Source organism: Xenia sp. Carnegie-2017, unplaced genomic scaffold (genome assembly GCF_021976095.1).
Source record: "Xenia sp. Carnegie-2017 unplaced genomic scaffold, XeniaSp_v1 HiC_scaffold_3, whole genome shotgun sequence".
Taxonomy (NCBI): domain Eukaryota; kingdom Metazoa; phylum Cnidaria; class Anthozoa; order Malacalcyonacea; family Xeniidae; genus Xenia; species Xenia sp. Carnegie-2017.
The window spans coordinates 2138694-2160194 of NW_025813493.1; the positions used below are offsets into that span (position 1 = coordinate 2138694).

The 21501-nt window shown below is 31.9% G+C and overlaps 3 protein-coding genes across 3 annotated transcripts; all 3 read right to left on the reverse strand.

Moving 5' to 3' along the window:
* Positions 1-422: 422 nt before the first annotated feature.
* On the reverse strand, positions 423-3407 carry LOC124454846 (ryncolin-4-like). The gene is made up of 2 exons (XM_047005595.1): positions 3313-3407; positions 423-804 (listed from the first exon to the last, which is right to left on the reverse strand). Exons 1-2 carry the CDS (start codon positions 3405-3407, stop codon positions 423-425), a joined length of 477 nt encoding a protein of 158 aa, XP_046861551.1.
* Positions 3408-6465: 3058 nt separating this feature from the next.
* Positions 6466-10180, reverse strand: LOC124454363 (fibrinogen-like protein A). Its single transcript, XM_047005174.1, has 4 exons — positions 10070-10180; positions 9218-9645; positions 8714-9094; positions 6466-7210 (listed from the first exon to the last, which is right to left on the reverse strand). The coding sequence occupies exons 1-4, from the start codon at positions 10126-10128 to the stop codon at positions 7005-7007; spliced, it is 1074 nt and encodes a 357-aa protein (XP_046861130.1). The 5' UTR covers positions 10129-10180; the 3' UTR covers positions 6466-7004.
* Positions 10181-15745: 5565 nt separating this feature from the next.
* LOC124454364 (angiopoietin-related protein 7-like) lies at positions 15746-18702 on the reverse strand. The gene is made up of 3 exons (XM_047005175.1): positions 18641-18702; positions 17842-18220; positions 15746-16356 (listed from the first exon to the last, which is right to left on the reverse strand). The coding sequence occupies exons 1-3, from the start codon at positions 18692-18694 to the stop codon at positions 16100-16102; spliced, it is 690 nt and encodes a 229-aa protein (XP_046861131.1). The 5' UTR covers positions 18695-18702; the 3' UTR covers positions 15746-16099.
* Between the last annotated feature and the right edge of the window lie 2799 nt (positions 18703-21501).

A 21501-nucleotide genomic window follows, 5' to 3' on the forward strand; every position in this document is an offset into this window, starting at 1 on the left:
ATTTGTTGCATACAAAGCTGGAACTGAATTTGCAATTTATTTTAATAAGTAACTTAGTCCTTATCCTTGAATGATCTCTCTAGTATTGCCTGTTTAGAATTGCTTTTTCAGTTTGTAAATTAGTTGTTATACCGATATATTTAAAGCTGTAATCACACTTTAAAATATTTTTGTTTTACAAAAGTGGGTTGCTTGTTTTATAATATAAGTTGAAACAAAATATATTGTTCTTATGACAAATATGTAACAAAAAAGTAGAATCGGTTCACGTAAATTCCAAGCATCCAAATCGTTTTAATTTAATGCTAATATTATTTTTATCCTATTAACCCTTTTAATTTTGTGGTGTTATTGTTCATATTTGCCTAATGACCTACCAGAATATTTTCCAAGTCTCAATTGATAATTTCTATTTTCATTCTCTACAGCAAAATAATCATATTCAGCATATCTTTTATTCCTGACGTGTCTCCAAGATCAACACGAAGTTTATTTCTCCTTGCAGATGTTAGTCGGTATATTTTATCCAATCCAAGCCAGAATTCACTTTTCAGATCACCAAAACCTTGTTTATAGTCTTTCCAACCTCGATAGAAGTTTACACTTCCATCTTGACGTCGTTGAAACACAGTCCAACCTCCACCAGATGTTTTCATATCACAGAAAACCTTAAAGTAACCCTGACCATCTGGATTAAGTTGATAAACTCCGTTCTTTTTTTCACCTTTTTTGTAAAGATCTGCACAGTCGTTTCCTTGCGTTTTCTTTGATTTATTTGAAATTTTTTTCCGTTTTGTTCTTTTCCTGTGAGTTTCGTATATTCTTTTTAAAGCGTTGTCAATCGTTTTTCAAGAGTTCTTAACATGTTTTGTGTTTTCGCTAATTGTGCTTTGAGTGTTTTCATTTGTATAGAAAGCTTAATCATTTGAACTTCGAGCTTCTTTATTTGTTTTCGCAATGTTATAAGTTTGCTTATTTGCCTTGTTGATTTTGGATTGGAGTTTTAACTTAAATGTTTGAAGGTGTTTGTTTTGTGCGGCAAGTTTTTTGTGATATGTTTGAAGTGTAGCTATTTGTGCTTTTATAGATGCAATTTTTGTCTTCAAATTACATTTCTTGGTTCAGGTTTTAAGGTGCGTTTCATGTCGAGGCTGAATGTTCAGAAGTCATCTTTTGTACGATCTTCTTTTGTATTAGTCAACATCGCTCTACGGAAATAGTTAAATCATATGAGACAAAACCGTCAACTTAGATATTAAAGCATGATATTCAGTGGCCAACTACTCAGTAGGCTCTGTATGCTGAAGTTTACAGGCCCAGGCATTTAAGAGGTCCATAGTATTAGACATAAATAGTTTTTAGCATCTGCTATTCCGGACTAGAGTTAAATGCTCCTAATTTAGACCATTTATGCTGTTGAAAACCGTACAATCTACTGTTGAAATTCACGATGCTTAGAAAACATGAAGTGTTAGCTTTCCCCAAATCGAAGTTTAAATTCATTCCTTATTGTTGATACTATGAGTTACAAAGACAGGCTGGTAAATACAAAGGGTAAGGGCTATAGGAGCGTATGGAACGCAAATGTCATCATGAGATTGAACTTAGTGGGAAGAATACATATCCGATTTAAATTTCAACAAATTTGTATTATCCGGCATGCTTCTTAATTAGTAATCCGCCACTGATGATAACACTTATTACACTGTGTCACTTGCTTACTGGCCATTATCCAGCATGATGTTCTTGTGTTCTTTAAACACAGCCAGAAGTTTCAAAATTTTTAAACAATTTCCAATATTAATACGTAACGTAACAAAGAGGTTAAATTCATAGAAATTGTGACGATTCATCATCTTCCACCTTTTAAACACCGTTTATCAAAAAAGCTTATATTTGAATTGGTTTGGAAAATTTTTATGGTGATTAAGAAATAATCAATCATAATTTTAAAATTCTAAAAGGCTCAAAACAGTACGAAAATAAACATTTTTGTAAATTTAAACTTTCAAAAGTGGCGTAGTGCAAAAATTTCGGAGCTCATATTCATATAAGCATACAATAATCCGTAAAACATGATTTCAAATGATCTTAGAAGACGATATGAATAAGTGTCCTCTCATGCATTTACAGAGATTGCAACGACATTGCAGGAGACAGTTTTTAAAATATAGCTACGAAGAAGCAGATTACGAACAATAAAGCAACCATGAAATTCAATTCATCTCTTTTAATCCATAGGTGACATACTTTCTAACATAAAAACATCTAATAACGGCATATTTAATGCAAAATACTAAAACTGCCCATTGCTACTGTTTTAGCCGCTTTCAACATTTTCACTATAAAGCACTGTCCTATAAAATTATGCATGCGTCAAAAATACAAAAGGTTTCACACCTCGCACGTTTTAGTTTAAAAAGATTACAACTTACCCATGAATAACAGCAAAAAGTCAAGCTATTACAATCATGGCATAAGTAAAGTTCGCCATCTTTTGATAAGTCTCCCTTGTACAGCTTTGAAGCGTGTGTGAAGACAAAAGCAAAGCTCTATTTATACATTTGTGTTAATTGTGGTTCAATGACAACTTGTTATAAAATTTGATTTCATGTTGACTATTCATAATTATTTTATTGACTTGCTACAGCACTTAAAGTTTTAATTGTATGTTTGTGCTATTACACAAACAAAATATTAAAGCAGGCTTTGCTTAAAACATTTCATTTTGAAGTTTCCAACGTACCTTTTTGAACACTTATTCTGACAATAAAATCGAAATCAAAAAAGCAAAATAGCATCCTTAATTGTGTTTACACAAGTTGGGAATTCAGCCAGAAATAGCAAACATAAAGACATGGAAATGCGTGGTCCTTCTGTAAATATGTATGGTGTAAATTCACGATGAAAATTTACATGTATTGTTGAAGCTTTAATAACATATTGGGAAAGGCAGGCTTACTTATTCAAGCCAGACAATATTATCTAACATATCACGATTTAATGAGTGAGTTAGGCTCCAACACATGCTTTATATTTTAGTTATGACCAAATAGACATGCTCCTAAATAGACATGTTCTTAAATAGCTCGCCAAAGCAAATTTAATGACTGAGTTGGTTTCTTTTAGTAGTTTGCAAGATGTATTTAGCATAACTACAAGAATTCGCTGGCTATAATTACTTAGAAACAGCTCTATGCGCTTAGTATTGGGAAGTATTTGGATACATCTCGTACGTAAAATCATAATGATTGTTTTCCTTAGACATCACGCATAAAACCTGTATATAGTAAACACCTATTTATCACTCACGTTAGATGTATAATCATATTCCCAAGTTCAAGGATAAAAAATTTCACAAACTCCATAATCTTGTCAAACTGCTCGTTAGCTACATTCAGCCCCATGACTACTGACTCAATGTCATAAGGACTTCTGCCAACTCGATCAACATAAAAAGCCAAGTTTTTACCTCATAGACACAGCTACGTATTTGAAACGCCGTATATGCAGAAAATGATACTCAAGCAACTTTAAACTCTAGAGTTTATCTTCCTCATCCTACGGAGAAGAGTTTAGATTGCCTCACATTTCAATCAATAACTTTCTCTGTTAGCTTTCCATTTCACTGTCAAATCTGGACGACTATACGACAGAGCTAAACTCAGTCAGCTTTCAAAAGCGCATGGAAGGAAACTACCATGAAATTACCGAGCAAGAAATATGAATTTTTAATGAAGTTGTATACCAAAAACCGTCGCTATGGCAGTCTTACTTTTTGTATAGACTATATAGTTAAAAATTTAAGGGTTAAACTCACCTCCAGGGAATTATCAAACAAAGTAGCTCGCCCACGATGGCTGTTGCCCACAACAGTATGAATAAAATATTCTTTTGTATTTGACAACCAACATGGCGGCCATGACGTAACACAAAAACCACCTATAATGTAATTATTTCCAGAAAAACTGTTGTGCAGTTTTCACTGACTTGCAGACAGCAAGTCAGGGCATGAATGGAAAAGATATTTTCAAAAAATCTTAATTAATAAGTGGCAGTTATACATCAACAATTTCTAGTAGAAAATTTTAATATGGACTTCACATTTCAAATAAAAGAGGTTGGAATAAAAACTGTTTTCCTGGACATTGCTATTCTGCTCAAAGCAATTGATGAAGTTAGTCTTTTAATATCTACAAAATATATTGATCGTATTGTTCCGTTAATCATATTCTAATCAAAATTACGAGGCTTTTTTAAATTAAGTAACATCTTAAAGAGATAGGCGGGAACAGGTATTTGCATTTGTTATACATTCCTCTTCAGTTATTAATTAAATCTTTCAATGGTTAAATATATAATTTCACAAACACTGTAGTCTTATTTCTAAACTAAAGAATTGAAATAGCACAACTGAATGAGAGTAGTATTAATAAAGGCTTATGATTAGTGAATAAGGTAATTTTTTACATAAAATGAGAAAAAAACAGCATGTTTTATATATTAAGGATTATTTAATGAATTTTATATATTTAATATAACTTTTTTGTTGACTGGAGCTCCTTTCAAGTAAAATGGACATTTTTCGAAAGACGATCTGTGCTTCACCTTAATTGACCACTTATCTCTATACCTTGGAAGCGAGTAGCTATATATAGGTTGCAATTAAGATATTTCGTCTTAATCCATATCCAAATCAAATGGTATTAAATTATTTCTTTATAGTATAGATTATTAGTCATAGATGGTCTAAGCACTGGTATCTGTACCATAGCTGGCTTATTGTTAAATAAGCAATTTTGTTCCAATATTTTATACATTAAAGGCTGCAGTGACGTCAAATGCCTTTAAATAATCTTTTCCACAATAGGTAGTATATTTTTGCTATTTTTCATGATGTTTTTAATAACAGTAAGAAAGTTTTTTGTAGTTATTTATAGAAGCATCGACTTTTTCATGTATTTTGAGAAACAATTGTCTATTGTGTGACTCAACAAGAAAAATCATTTTCCCTTTTGCACGAAAGAAGCCTTAATTATCATGCTCAGTTTATTATGGATAGTTAACATGCGCTAAGTTGTAAGTTATACTAAGAAAAATCAGGCATATTCCATTCTTTTATCTTCTATAAAAATATAATGGACCTTCATTAAAAGGTAAGCCCAATACTTATATATTTTAAAGCGATTATTTTTTAAATAAATTTGTAGCAGGAAGGTTTTTTTATTGGAGACATTTCTTTGTCGAGACACATAAGACATCTTCAACAGTCTTAGATACAACAAGCTAAATGAATTATCTAATTAAAAAATTACATTGCATTAAATTGGAGGAATAGAAAATTTGACACATAAGAAAATAAGGAAAGATATACGTACATGGAACTATCACATGATCAGTGACGTAGCAAACCCGCAAGTTTCTTTTTGCTATGTAAATATTTTGTTGTTCATAATACTATGAATTTTTAATAAAACGAATGATGCTGATGATAAAAAATTACGTGTTATGAATAAATTGAGGGATGGCTAGGCCACTGCCCATAAAGGAAAAAATGAAAAATCGTGAAACAAAATTTTGGATGTGATGTGAGAAAAAACGAGCGTTTTTTATATCTCTAACATAAGGATGAAGTTTTGTGTTAATTTTAAATCACCAAAGTCATTTAGGTAGCGCGTAATGTTTTTCTTTTAAATTGACGATGTTGAAATGAAAAGATTTTCCATAGATTACAGTCATTAAATTTTGTATCGTCCGGTTTACTTTTGAGATTAAATCTAAGGATGAAAACCAATTAATGGATTTTTCTTTGCACGCATTTAAATGCGTTACATATATTATCATTGAGAATTTTACTTACTATTTGCCTTTAAAATCAGCAATGATAGCGATGCTACAGAGTCTAACGTTTTAGTTATCAGCATCTTTGGTGTACTTATAGAAACATCAGTTTTTTCTTGATAGGACTGGAGATATTAAGAAACTTGGCTGCATTGTGCTTAAAGATAGATAGGTAGGCCATTATCTCTTAAAAATTATATAATTAGAACAGCTTTCAATCAAGAAGGTGAAACTACATGGTAATAACTACATGTTTGTAAATGTAGATCGTCCAGGTTGGTATAGTCCTGAGAAGAACTGTTTTTGTTGTTGTTGACTGACGTTTCAACAACCTTAGCGGCACTTTACTTTAATAACTTACTTTACCTTACTTTACTTTACAACCTTACTTTAATAACTACATGGTCAGATTTGAAAGTCAAACAGAGCAACAATTCCCGGCAATTTAGTAAAATTGATACTTAGTAAAGACGGAGGTTTTATAAAGTATAAAGTTTAGTGGAGTAGAAAGTTTAGCAAAAAAACGAAGGTTAAGTAAGGCAGGAGATTTTGTAAAGAGAAGGAGGTTAAGTAAGGAAAGAGGTTTTGTAAAGAGAAGTAGGTTAATTAAGGAAGGACGCTAAATAAGGAATAAAGTTTATTGTGCAAGATATAAAATTATTATTCATTATGACTTGCATCTAACTGTACAAAGAAACCAATAAAGCAAATACAATTAATTTCATGACGATCCTCTTTTCAAATTTTTAACTTAAGTGGAAGCAGATATCAATCTTTGGTTTTATAATTTGTTTATTTTAGAAAAACACAACGTGCTATATAAACGTGTAAGTCTTAATAAATGTGAGAAACCATATCATGCCATGAAGAATAAAATATAATAATTAAAAAAATATCTCTTTAAAGAAGGCAGCTAACAACATGGTAAAACTAAAAAAACTGCTGTTATTTTGAGTATGATTTGATAACATCCGCTTCATTTAGATAACCATTTTAAATACTCACAATTTCTCTATTTCATTGATTGAAACAATATTTTTTACTACTTCATGAAATCAACACAATTTTTTGCATATTTTCTCATAAACAAACATATATTTACATGACGTACTGACATTGAAATTGATCATTGTCATGAAATTATTAATATTTATGAAAAGTCTTCATGGTTTGATTTTCATTTCACTGGTTTTCACGTTATTAAAACCACTCCAATGCACATTTTTACCATTTAGGTTGGAAAGAGAACAATCATTATACCACCAACCACCACCACTGGCGCAATTTCCACTACTATATTTATCATTATCTGAATCTTTGGTTGAAAACTTCATGTTATTGTGATAGGATAATGCATCCCCAACAGTTCCTGAAAAGTAGAAATAGTTCTACAGTTTTCTGGTGATTTATATTTTAAAAACGCACAAGAAACTGTTCATATCATTCTGTCATTATTCACAATAAACTTTATATCCAGCATTCCATGCATTTAATGATGCATTTATATTATATTAAGATATTTGCGAAACAGTTTTTCTCGTGGCTGGCTTGATTCAAACACATAAGAATAAAAAAAGAGTTAAGAAATGCATTGTGAGTTATTTACACCGCTTTTTTACTAAAGAACATTCCCAAGTCTTTAGATATGGCGATACAACACTTCAAAAGAAATTGTTATATGAAGTAAAAGCAAATCATCTTCATTCTCAGACATGTTTATATTTAACGCACAGCAATTTAAATTTCCTTCTTTATATTGCCTGATTCAAGCACATGCATCAAACAATCAGAGTACGAATTATACATTTATTATTTTATAAATTTCTTGCTGCAGACTTACATTTTTGCATGCTTTGCAAGAAAACATATCATTAAAAATTACAAATAAACTGCTCTTTTTGCGTTATACTTTTCCCGGATTACACATAGGATAAACAAGAGCAAAGGCAAGCATAAGCGCTTAGGCCTGTCTCAAATTTCGCATTTACATGAGCCGAATGCATTCAAAGCAAAAATAGATGACTAATTTTATCGCATTTTTTTTTGTTTTAAATGCGTTCGACACATGTAAAATGCAACGTTTTAAACAGGCTATAGAAATACAAGCTTTGCTAATAGATAATATTCAGAAAATTATTATATTTCTGAGGAATAAAACTTGTCTTTAAAGTTACTGAATATCCTGCTCTTCAAAATGATCTTGCTAATGCATTGTATATTGTCTAAATGTAAATTCGAATGCATTGTATATTGTCTTTCTTGCAGTTGACATTTCAGACAATATATTTCTTTACCCCTTTAGGTTTGTTCATATGAGACGGGCCAGTCCACTTAACCCGGGCTAGCTATTTTGCCGGATCAATTTGTATTTGCATTCATCTGAGGCGGGCTGGCCAAGTTGAAATGTTGTATTTAATTTCTGCCAACAAATGTTGTATTTTGTGGGAAAATTAAATTGCGTTTAGACTCAGACATTCAACAATCTGATTGCTACCAGTGAGTTCCACCGACTATTGTAGTGGTATAACCTGGAATTTTCAAACTTATTTTCAATTGCACATTATTGTTTTGAAAATTTTGCTATATTTAAGTAACCATATAAGACAGGCTGGCCCGCTGGATGCAGTTATATGAGCCCGTTAGAAGCGAGATCTCGCTTCCTTCAAGCGGACCACTCCAAGCCGGTCTGGCCCGCTTTTCATATGAACGCAATTTCAAAAAAATTGTAAAATAATATACAAGGTGAGATCTCGGCAAAGCTACCTAGCCTGGCATAAGTGGACTGGCCCGTCTCATATGAACTGGTCCTAAGGTACAATCTGTCAACACAATTTGCTATCACAAACACTCATTTTCTTCAATATTTTCTTACCTGTGTATTTTCCAATACTTGATTGATACTTAGAATTTTCATTCTTTACAAGAAAATCTTCATATTCAGCGTAATTTTTACTGCCTGACGTGTTTACTAGATCAATTCGAAGTTTATTTTTCCTTGCAGATGTTAGTCGATGTATCTTGTCCAATCCAAGCCAGAATTCAGATTTAAGATTACCAAAGCCACGTTTATACTTCGCCCAACCCAGATGAAAGTCTGTATTTCCATTTTTTATATGTCTTTGAATTACAGTCCATCCACCACCCGATGATGTCATGTCACAGAAGACCTTAAAGTATCCTTTACCATCGGTATCTACTTCGTATATTCCACTGTGTCTTACACTTTTTCTGTAAAGATCTGCGCAGTCTTTTCCTGATGGTTATAAAAATATTAACTAACACAAAGAAATTAAATGAAATATATTGTTTTTACTGAACAAATATTAGTCCTTACTCGAACCTATAAGTATCTTTCCTTTTTTAAAATCAGTCTTACCTTTTTCCGAAATATTTGTAAGTTTTTCATTTACCATGTAAAGTGTTTTCAATTGTTTTTCAAGAGTTTTTAACTCCGATTGTAATGTTGCCCTTTGTGCATCAAGTTTTTTCATTTTTGATGACAGATCAATCATTTTCAATTCAACTTTCTTAATTTTTTGTTGTAATTTCACTAGTGTATATAATTGTACTTCTGTCCTATTGATTTTGTGTTGCAGACTTAACTTAAAGATTTGCTGATGTTTGTGCTGGGTTTGAAGATTCTTGTGATATGTTTGAAGTGTTTTTATTTGTCCGTCTATTATTGCAATTTGTGTTTTCAAAGTTGCATTGTTTTGCCCGGATTTTATGGTGCGTTTCATGTCCTGGTTGAATGTTGAATAGAAATCTTTTAAATTATCTTCCTTTTCATTTGTTGATCTCACTCTGTAAAGTAAGAATAGTAAAGTGAGTCATGGAAAAGTTTTCAGATGAAATATTTCACATTATAAACAAGGAGTTGAAGCAGACTAAAATCAAATACATACATGACATAGCTAACAACTTACTAAAAATGTGTAATGCATATAAAAGTCTTACCACTCCCATGCACATTTTGAACAAAATAAAGGCATTTTGCTTAAGCTAATTTAAAAATCCTTAGTTTACGGTATCGTAACTTGCAAAGCTTTGATCATGTTTGTATTCTGCCCTAGCTTTGAATATTAACTACAACTCGATAACTTATACAATAAGATTATTCAAATCTATAAAGAAATACGCCTTAGAGGTGTTTCTAATTTAGTCTTCATAGCGTTCAAGATCACATTAAACATTTCCAAGTTCTTCTTTGCCCTAAGCCATAGCTTACCCTTGAATATTAACAACGATGCAGGTGATCGCCACCAATGCACAAATAAAGCTCACCATCTTGTCTTGTCTCAAATGTCTTACAAGTAAGCACTTTAGTTTGAGATGAGGATCGAGGCTATTTACATATGTGTGTGTCCAGCATGAATAAATTAGGAGGATAAAGATGCCTTTACAAAATTACACAGACTAATTTATTTCAGCATGTAATTGAACTGCTTTAAATAGTTTAAATATGTTGAACAATTTGCACACATAGCCACAAACTTGACATTATTTTAGTTTAAAATCGAATTCAATAAACATGGAAGAAGTTTACAAAACTGACTCAAAACTTAAAACTCGGTAGTTTTGAAGGATTTTGCAACATAACATTTACTCTTTAATAAACATGGCTTTATTTATCGTAAATCAACACCACTAGCTGATTAATATAGAATTAATGAATAAAGACGTATTGTGATATTGTGGTAACAAGCTGTTAATTACGTTGTACTTCATTCATAGCTTGCTTGCGACGTTATAGATTTTTTAATAGAAAAAAGTTTAAAAATAATGAAGACTTTTTAATAATAGATAGCACAAGGCATTGCAGTGAGCACTGTGTTTTGCTAAAAGAAAAAGGACCAATATTATCAACAATTTCCAATTAAATGCTCTTCGTGACGCCACCCTATAAGGGAGCGACATCCAAAACAAAGCTTGCATTTATATAAAGAGTGTTAATTAAAAATTGAAAAGATTTAACAGTATCCTTTGACAATTCTATTTTCATCGTTTGAATAGGATTCAGCAAAATGTGTGTTAAAGAGCACGTATGCTCTATGTTGTTGATGTTAAGAAATAACAATGTTTTGAATAGTGCTTGACATTGGTTGTTATAGGGTCGCCTTAATTTAAAAACTTTACATCAGCTACTTTCTTTTTGAAGAAACACATAGCTATTTAAATGCACTTGTTGAACTGATTGAAGACTTAGCAGCGTGGAACGCGCATATACGTCAGAGGAAATTACTTTTTACGTCATATCATCAAAAAAATTTGAGCTTGCTGTTTACAAAGTCAAAGTTATGTTCACATGGTACACAGCATGGCATTTAAAAACAATAAAAAACACGCACAATTTTGTTTTCTCGATAATTTTGAAAGTGATATGGAAGGCAATCCAACCAATATCATTCGTAATAAATTAAATAATTTGAACCCGAGAGTATCGTTACATGTTTGTGGATGTAGATAGTCCAAGCTAGTAGAGTCCTGAGGAAGACTATTGTTCTTGATGTTAACTGACGTTTTGACAACCGTATAGTGGTAAGCCATTTCAGTTTTTAGCCAGAATAGTCGGCTAATGAAGATCAAGAAGGTTACCAGTCAATTGAGAATAGGAATTTGAGTATGTTGATCATTAGCATTAACCAAGCCTCAACAATTGATGACGAACCATGGTGTGCCATTCTACAATAATGAGTTAAAAATAAGAGTAACGTTGACAGATGTTTTGTAATTATAGAGATGCAAGGTTGGATCAGCGCCCACTGTCAAAATAAATTATAAATGTATTCGATCAAGCTATACGTAGGTATGTTTGTTTGAATAAAGGAAATCGTAAAAATAATTCGACGTCTGCCGTAAGAAAAACCGGCTACCACTTTCAAATCTGCACGACGGACAAGTTTTTTTTGCAATAATAAGTTTTGAACCATTACAAAAGTTTCGTCGAAATAAAATTTTGATTTTATATATTTGTTATGACTGAATATGTAAGAGCACCTAGATCCAATCAGATGTTAACATGCATGTTCTCTTTTACATAGTAGCCATGCCAACATACCAAGCTTCATTGCATTCAAGACTTACTTGAATACATTTAACTCGTGTAACGCTAATGAAACACTTATTTGCAAGAGATAAACAATTTGTAATTATGGAAAGTGTAAATTATACACATAATCTAAACATAAGTTATAAGCTGGGTGCTTACAATTTCAAGTGTATGTACATAAGGGCCTGTTCATATGAGCCGGGCTGGCCCTTTACCGAGCTAGCCCGGCAGTAGCAAGATCTCACCTCTTTTAGTATTTACATATAATTTCAAATTTGATTTATATGAGCGAAGGGCTGGCCGGTCTTGCCTGGATGTCCCTTAAACGAGGCAAGATCTCGGCATAAAACGGGTTCATGTCAATGCACAATGCGGGCTAGACCGGCATGCCGAGTTAAACATCGTACTATTGCGCATGCTCATAAAATTCAATGCGATGCAAAAGATAGGGCAAGCAAAGAACAACTTTCGGTGGACTATAGACTAATGCATAACATCATTGAGTTTCTTTCAGCTTATAAAAGTAACATAAAGTATCGAGATTTGGACTTTTATGCGGCGTGCGTAAATAATTATTACTGTACTTTGTCGGGCTAGCCCGCCTCATGTGAATCAAATAATAAACTGGCCAGGCAAAGTCGGCCAGCCCGGTTCATATGAACAGGCCCTAAACTAATAATAATTCGTTATTTATTGACATCACATTTCTTTGACATAAAGGCACCCGTCATACTATGTCACCGACCAACGCAAAAGCAAATTTTGCCATTTTATGATATATGATCGATATCCACAAGCTTGGAGTTAGGACAAGATCATGGAAGCTCTATTGATGTATTTAAGTCAACTGTATTTTAATAATTTATTGCCAACTATCGATGATGCATGCACGTAATTTCATGTTGAGTATTCATGAAGAATAGGATGGTTTCATCTGATAATAAAAGAGTTTAATTATTTGAGATTTAGACAGTAGCTATTTTATGCTCGAAGTTTCGTCCAATGAATTTGCACTATTACTAGTTCTGCTTGACTATGCAATGTTTAAAAGACGAATTTTGCGCCACTATTTTGTTGTATATAGTCAAACCTTGATGTAAATCAACTTGCACAAAAAGATTTCTTTTTTCTTTAGTATGAAAAGCAATTTTACTATTTATAAGGAACAACAGACACAACAGTTTGTTTACAAATTCAAACTGACAGTATTGCATTATATGTTTGGAATTTGTAGTTACATACACATCCTGTTGTTTACTTATTTGATATTTTGTTGTATAAAATACAACAAATTTACAAAGTATATAAATTTCTATGCCTAAGACTCAACCCAGCTGTTTTCCTGTCTACAAGTGATATGTATTCTTTTGATATTCTGTCTCAGCACTCAATTAAATTAAGTAATTTATTCATACACGACTTAAAAGAAACCTTTAAAACGTGGCACTCGATACAGATCATTCTCAAATATAGCTATATTTTGTGTACTTACTTTTGATGCAGTAAAATTGATTACAAGCTGTATTTCGCCGTTGATCATTCTTAAAACACAATTTACGTTGTAGCTATAATGAACCAAACTGGCAATAATTCCCCAGCTGTCTCCAGTATAAAATTATATAAATATAACTCTATTATCCCGAACAGCAATTTTATTGTTAATATCAACTTTGCACGTACATTGAAGGAAGTTGTTGTGTCATAACGAACAACATATGCAATTACGAACATGTTAACGTTATCAACACGAATTTTGAAACTTCTACTTTAAAATAATAAATGTACAGGACATTATTTTTGAACGTGGCCAAAATGAGAAAAATGTTTTATTTCAGTTCGTATCGCCAGCATACTCATGTAATCCTGCTGTCAATCTCTTTGTGTTTATACTCACAGCAAAAACAATGAATTTGTATAGACATAAATAAGGATGATGAAAAGCTGGACTAAAACTTGAGAACTAAAAACTATACATCACTTGAAACATAGCTACCATCAAGGTATGTAGCTATAAACTTCTACCTCACAAATTGACCGAAATTATCCATTTCTAAAAGTAGCTTGTGTTGATGTGCTTATTTTTGGTTTCAGCAAGCTATTGAAATTGATAATTCATGCTTTATTTTCAAAGGAACTGTAATAAAACAAACGTGGCATTTATAAATATATACGTTAGAAGATATTAGTTGAAGTAATGTCAGTTGTTGTGATTAATTTCTCACTAGTCTACAACATGTGTTTTTCTTTGTGTATGTACGCTCATGCCTTATTTAAAACGTGATCTTTTAGAGAACCTGACATCGATGATCTAACTTGAATTAGTTGAATATGCCAGTATTGTATCGATTCTCTTGGCCTTTGTAAGCAACACGACAATTTTACAAGACGTTTATAAGGACTTGTATTTTCAAAGTGATTAACAAATCATTCCTCTTTAAAACTGAGATATTTTCCTCTGCTGCATGATGTTACGTTCTGACAAAAATCTTCAACTCTAGTCCCACTGATATTCACTACGTTTCTGAAGATTGCAGAGCGAGCATTCTGGGTACAATGGCTGGGTACTGCAATATAAAATTAATACGCATGCGCATCATTGCTTTTCTTTTTAGCGCGCTTTGTCAACGAGAGCGACGCTGACTATTTTTGCTCTAAATTACTCATTTCATTCCTAACGAATCCGAGATGAATTTAATCCACTAAGACAACGATAAACTGATGCAGCAACGTGATTACCTTTCTTTAACATTTATAATTTTGATTCGGTGTTGTAATGTTGTTTTATTTATTTTGCTATTGGTAGAGGATAATTAAGCCACTGATATGTAAACTAAACTAGACTATTTCTCTACGCAAGACACGTCCACAAATGTCAGTATAGAAACCAATAAGGCACGACTAGAAACCGACACATCGGACACCTCAGTCAAAAGAAAATCTTCTATAGGACGTACACTACAATGAACGTTCTACATGTGATTACCAATTTTTATGAAAACTACTCTTAGATCCTTCAAATTATAACCTTGTTTTGTTCCTTATGAGGAGATAGATGTAACGATATAAATTATCAAACATAGTACACCGGGCCTTTTGACCGGATGTACTGTAGTGTGGGGAGATTCTAGCGCCTTCTAAATTGTGTAAGTTTTCCTAGGACTACGTGCAATGGTGGGGCTAAAACGTCGGTCCTTCGCGAGTCCTAGGTCAGGCTTGATGTGTTTACACTGGAGGCCTAGTCAGTACTTGGTCAGTTACGAGACCGCAGTGTAAACGCGGTTTATATATGGTGTGCAACCATTCTTTCTGGAAGGAACACGATTGCTGACGAGCCAGATAATAAACAATTGTTTGGATGAGGTTGAGCATGATATCAAAAATTATTCAGACCAAGGTCAATGTTATCTGCAGAAGCAAAGCTGAGGCAGAATACGTTGCCGAGGTCTGAATAATTTTTAAAATCATAACTACGAAAGCCAAGTTCAATAAGTGTTTTATTATTCACTTTAACTAACTGAAATATTATTAACACATATCAATATAGAACATTTTTCAAACCTTCGTTAATTTTTTTGTCAGCTGGCTTATTCAAGTTCATCTTGTTTAAATATGTTGTAAGCACGTTCAAAGCCATCTTAGCCGCTTTTTTAGTGTTTTCTGGATGCTTCTTGTTTCAAAGCTTTTACATCGTTTTTAGAAACTGTGGAAAACATCGCTATGATTTGACTTTTTTTCGAAACCGGCTTTTAATGACGTCCATAATTGTAGAAACTGTTATTTGTAAATAGACGTCTTACCTACAGATATGTAGAATTATTTGCAGGTAGTTGACCAATCAAAAGCGACATTGCTTACATAGTGAATAATGATGTAAGATAATTGCATGAAATGCATGATACACCAAGATTGCGTGGAACGAGGCGAAAATATAAAATTAGCTACATACAGAGCAACATCTCATTAAAGAAATGAGTGAAAAGACATAACATTAGAATCACATAATTACCTAAATCAGCTCTAATTTTAGCGAAAATATTAGAAAGTTATTATTTCACCACAGTATTTTTAATTATTTTTTCAACGCTTTTTTAAATGATAATGATTATAAAGGATCTTTAAAAGACATAAAAGTTATTTTTTGTTATTATATGTTGAAAGTTTCATTAGAAATAGTGATCAAATTTATGACATTACAGCTTTGGAAATTCTTTATGGTTTTATTTTCATCTCAGTGAACTTTAAGGATTTACCACCTTTCCATTGTCGCCAAGTCACACCTTTGTAATTGTTTTGGTTGCCACTATAGTAGTGTCCATTCAGGTTAGAGTCATAACAATAGTTATCATAACAATACCACCAAGCTCCTTTCCAGTCAGTGGCACAGTTTCCTGCACTTTGATGATTATTTGAATCTTTTGTTGAAAACGCCTTGGCTTTATGACAAGATAATGAATTGCTAGCATTTCCTACAAAAGTAGTACCTTTCAAAGTTCGCATTTTATGCAGTTATAGAATTCTTCTGAACTTGCAGAAACTCTCCCAAAATGGGTTTTATGTCATTGTTAGAAGATTCCTACAGCGGTTTTTTGGGGGGCTTTTGTGAGATTTGCCAATAAGTTTTTTTTTTATTTTATGTAGAAAAAGAGGAAGGAATGATGTAAGTGTTAAAATATGTTATATAACACTGAGTTTTCATTTCACATATTCTGGTGCATGTGGGACATCCAACGACAATCACATTATAACATTGCTACCGTTTGTCATAAAGTTGTTATAGCTGACTTATTTAACAACTATGCTATATCCTGTTTCAAAATGGAATAAATAAATTGCAAAGGTAAATTTGTCAAGACTTTGACTTTGATCCTACTTTCATTTCCCAGAACATTATTTCCACATCCTAGCCTTAACTCATTGCTCTCACTCCTATGTTAAGTAATGAATGGTATTTAATTTTTATTATAATAGACCTTAAAAATTCTTTATTGACTTGATGATATACCTGTAGTGTTGTCCGAGACTTAATTTACATTTATGTTTTTTCATTCTTCTATATGTAAATTTATCCACGTATAATTGAATGAATTTCAGTAACGTTTATATATGTATAAATATATTATATTTATTTATACCTATTCTTGAGGTTAAATAGTTGGAATGTTATGAAACAAAAAGAATAATAGCATAATGCTTTAACGAACAACTACAAACAATAATGACCTTATCTAACAACATTTGAAAATTAAACCTCCACTCCTCTTCTTTGTAAACAAGACAAGTCTATTCAAAAGCAGAGAGCCTTAATTACAAGTCCTGAGCTTGTGACCAGTATAGCAGAGTATAATTCTAGGACTAAAAGGAACAGGAGTGGAAGGTTAATTTTGCAAATGTTGTTAGATAATGTCGTTATTGTTTGTAGTTGTTGGATAGAGCATTATGCTATCATTTTTTTATTTATACATATATAAAAAATCTTGGAATGGAAGCCTGAATTTAATATTATATATTACAGGTTTGCATATATTTTATATAAAAGGTTTTAATGTTTATTTAAGTCCACATAATTTAGCAATGTTTCAGGCGCATGCTCATTACTTGTTTACAAAGCTTCAATTGAATTTTCATTTAATCTTAATCATACGGTAAGCACAATCCATGAATGATCTCTTTTTGTAAGTCAAAAATTGTTGTCGTAGGGTGCAACTTAATGATTCACACAACAAAATGATTTTTATGTTTGTTCAATGTATTTTGTTCGTAATATCAAATTGATTATATTTTTTAAGATCTAACAAGACTTCCGCTCAAAGTCAACCGTTAAAATATCTATGTTTTTCCCAAAATTGCTGACCTGCCCACGCAAACTCGAATCATTACAACGTATAATGCTTATATCAAAAAATGGCTTAGAAATTTGTCCATCAAATGTTTACATTTACTTATTGACTCACCAGAATATGCACCAAGACTCAACTTATATTTATTTGCTTCATTCTCTACAGCAAAATAATCATATTCAGCATATGCTTTGTTTCCTGACCAGTCTCCAAGGTCAACACGAAGTTTATTTCTCCTTGCTGATGTTAGTCTGTATATTTTATCCAATCCAAGCCAGAATTCGCCTTTCAGATCACCAAAACCATTCTTATAATCCCTCCAATCTCGATAAAAGTCTACACTTCCATCTTGACGACGTTGAAACACAGTCCAACCTCCACTAGATGTTGTCATATCACAGAAAACATTGAAACTGCCCTGGCCATCTGGATCAATTTCATAAACTCCATTCTTCCTCTTTCCTTTCATGTATAGATCTGCACAGTCTTTTGCCTATAAAAATATTATTGAAAAATCTATTGCATTGAACTTCCTACGGGTTATAAATCATTAGGCATCCAAAGAAATTGTTATGAAAAGCTTTCCTACATAGATCCATTGTGCCAAATAGCTGTTCAAAACATTTTAAGATTAAACTCAACATATTTAAAATTGGCACAATTTCATTCTTATCCTCGAAATCGTATGAATTTTAAAATTGCATTCTTTTTCTCGAAATCGAATTAAATTCAGTAACCTAAAAATAGACACTTGATTGGGCATTTTTCTTTTAATTAGTACTTTAAGTCAGATTTTATATAGTTTTGCACAATGCTTATCAGGAAAAAAATAAGCGTTAACAATATATTTAAAATTAACACATAATACCCACTTAACAAACATTTTCAAATCAACCACTTTCTTTTTTCTTACCAATGCATGAGATTCATAAAAAGTCCATTTGCCTTCTGAGGCTAGTTTCTCCATATTTCTGGGTTTTTCTGTTGGTAATTTGGCAGTTTATCTCAAATTCTTTTGCATCAAATAAGAAATTAAAGCCAACACATAGTTTCTGTTGATGACATTTCATGGAACATTCAATGTCATTGTGAACAGCATGAGTTGAAATGATATCTTTTGGTGATAACGTCTCACCTTTAAAACAAAGAACAAAACAGGATCAATTACAAAAGGTGTAAATAATACAAAAAGATAACAAAGTCTATTTTATAGTCAAAAATACAAAAAAGAAATAACAAGATTTATAAAATGCAATGAGTCATGGAGCAAAAGAAAGTGAAAGATTATCTTCGCTCGTCAAAATTAACCAATAAATTATCAACGTTTAAACCTTAGATGGAAACATTTTATATAAATATCATGAAATATAGGGTGATAACACAATGGTAAATATATAATATTTCCCTATAATTTCTACACTGTGTTTCGTATATCACCACTTTTATTGCTCTTGCTTCTGAAGCTTTTTGATAAATATTTCCTCAATCATAAAGATTTTTATACGAATTTAAATATTAGCCGTCATGTTTAAAGTAAACATATAAGATCAGTACTGTACATTGCCCCTTGCTACTCTTAAATAAAAGACCAGCTTCATGGCTGTATAATTTCGGACTTAAAGCTTCATTTGAAAAGCTACTATTACATTTACACTGATGTTGAAAAGAACCATAGCTACAAGTATAGCAGGTAGATTCTTTAATCATGGAATGATTTAAAATTTTAGAAATCATAGCATTACGACTTATTTCTTATGTATAGCAATGAAACACTATTGTGTAAGTATGCCTGAATGTTCAATAAGAATAATTGACTTTATGAGGTCAAATGCAGTGTTCTTAAACAAGTCCCAGCGCATTAATTGTGTCAGCGCAAGCTCCCGTAACTTTGCCTGAAAGAGAAGGTTTTTGTTTTTGGATAAGGGTAGAACTAATCATAAAAGTTTACAACTGATCAAAAACCGTAAAAATTTTGGCTAGCGTTTATTTTAGCATCGGCCGACCATTCGCACAGATATTACGTTCATTCAAATTTTAATTATAATAAACCAAAAAGAACTCCTTTCATACATTTTGGTTTGTTTTATTTTATATGTACAAACATGTTTTTAATATCTAACCTCTAGTTCTTTCCTCTTTTTTCTGGAAATAGGATGACATTGCAGAATTTTTAGAAGTTAACTTCGATGCATCAAAGCTGGAAAATAACACGACAAACATTGCCTCGTCAAATTTATACCGTCCTAACAGCAGTTTTGTTAAGTCTTGGTTTATTCCAAACATTTCATGAGAAGGAAATAGCAAAAAGTTCAAAATATTGATGTGTCCTTGTCGGCTTTCTGATTTAATTGGTAACATACACCAGAAAGGGAAAAACAGCCGAAGATCATACTGTAGTCAAAAAAATTGAAGCCTAGAAGTCTGCCTGCTTCTATTTACTATCTACAGAGATGGACATTTCGAATCTTTTTTTTGCTTCTATTTACTATCTACAGAGATGGACATTTCAAATCTAAATTTTTTTAAACTACAGTGTATGTTCATTTTGAAGCAGGCAGACTTATTACTTATTAGCATAGATTCATGACGTTAGACAGAATGTACTAATCTCACATCAGAAGACGCAAAATAATAAATAAGAATCAATGATCTGAAATGTGTTAGAATGCTGTTGAATTGATTTGATAAATGTTAATGAAACAGCAAAATAAATCATCATAATTATTATTTTGTGGGTTTGGGAGCTATTACGATAGGAATTGTTGTTCAAATATCAATCAAGATATGGTTTAGAGGTATATATGCATATGTAGATGCTTTTGCAAAAAAATTTTTACCATGACATAGTGAGGACATTGGGATTATTACTGTTTTATTATTCATGATGATAACTCACACTGTAGGTTTATAATACATCTGCTTACAGGACCCTAATAACGTCATAAAGTGAAAAAGTAAAGTACAGAAATGTAAACTATTTAAATTTGTATAAAAAATTTATATTTTATTTGAAACAAAAAAAACTTTGGTAAATTTTGCTTCAGTTTTTCAGTGTAATGTAATAAGACATATTTAAGGAATCGCTGGATCGATGAAACATTATATAATTGTTCTTATGGTTTTGTCCTTTATCATAAAACAACTTTCAAAACTTCAGAATAAACCAAAACTCAGTATTTCTACAAGTAGATTGCTTTGTTGATTTGAGTGACCACTAGGTAAAATTTTCTTGATAAAATATTTGTCATGTTATCGCTTTGATGCATCCAAAATTTACATTCAGCAACTCTGCAACGTAATCCTATTTCTAAACAAGTGGCTAAGACTAGCATGGAAGCAGGGACGAAGCTAGAACGTTATTGGGGAGGGAATTTATATATCTAGACAACACAGACGTCTCATGTGAATTAAATACATTAATTTCTTTTATTATATGGCTGGTGTCACTTCCAGTAAACTAGCGTGCCTTCATTAGCTCAAAATCTGTTTTTCAGGTCCATTTTTGCAAACAAACGTAAACAAATTTCGTAAAGCAAATATTTATAAAACGCAAAAAGTTAAGCAAAAAACAATGTACGGAACTGAGTCGAGCTAGAAGTCTCAAAGTCTTACCTGTTTTATTATTCTTATCAATGACACAATTACATGTATTTTTACTAACGATCAAACGTAAAGAATTTAAGGCCAAAAACAGCGAGAGCAACAATGCTAGATAGAACGCTTCGTTTTAGATTAGAAAAAACATATATGAAAAATACTATCTTCGCTTGTTCA

What these genes read in the sequence shown, in the direction of transcription:
- LOC124454846 (XM_047005595.1), bottom strand. Translation starts at nt 3,407, where the DNA reads ATGGGGCTGAATGTAGCTAACGAGCAGTTTGACAAGATTATGGAGTTT. An exon ending in AATATGATTATACATCTAAC is followed by an intron (nt 805 to 3,312) that starts GTGAGTGATAAA and finishes CGAAACTCACAG; the next exon opens with GAAAAGAACAAAACGGAAAA.
- LOC124454363 (XM_047005174.1), bottom strand. Translation starts at nt 10,128, where the DNA reads ATGGTGAGCTTTATTTGTGCATTGGTGGCGATCACCTGCATCGTTGTT. An exon ending in ATCGTTGTTAATATTCAAGG is followed by an intron (nt 9,646 to 10,069) that starts GTAAGCTATGGC and finishes CTTACTTTACAG; the next exon opens with AGTGAGATCAACAAATGAAA. An exon ending in AAGTATTGGAAAATACACAG is followed by an intron (nt 7,211 to 8,713) that starts GTAAGAAAATAT and finishes TCTACTTTTCAG; the next exon opens with GAACTGTTGGGGATGCATTA.
- LOC124454364 (XM_047005175.1), bottom strand. Translation starts at nt 18,694, where the DNA reads ATGGAGAAACTAGCCTCAGAAGGCAAATGGACTTTTTATGAATCTCAT. An exon ending in TTTATGAATCTCATGCATTG is followed by an intron (nt 18,221 to 18,640) that starts GTAAGAAAAAAG and finishes ATATTTTTATAG; the next exon opens with GCAAAAGACTGTGCAGATCT. An exon ending in GAGTCTTGGTGCATATTCTG is followed by an intron (nt 16,357 to 17,841) that starts GTGAGTCAATAA and finishes CTACTTTTGTAG; the next exon opens with GAAATGCTAGCAATTCATTA.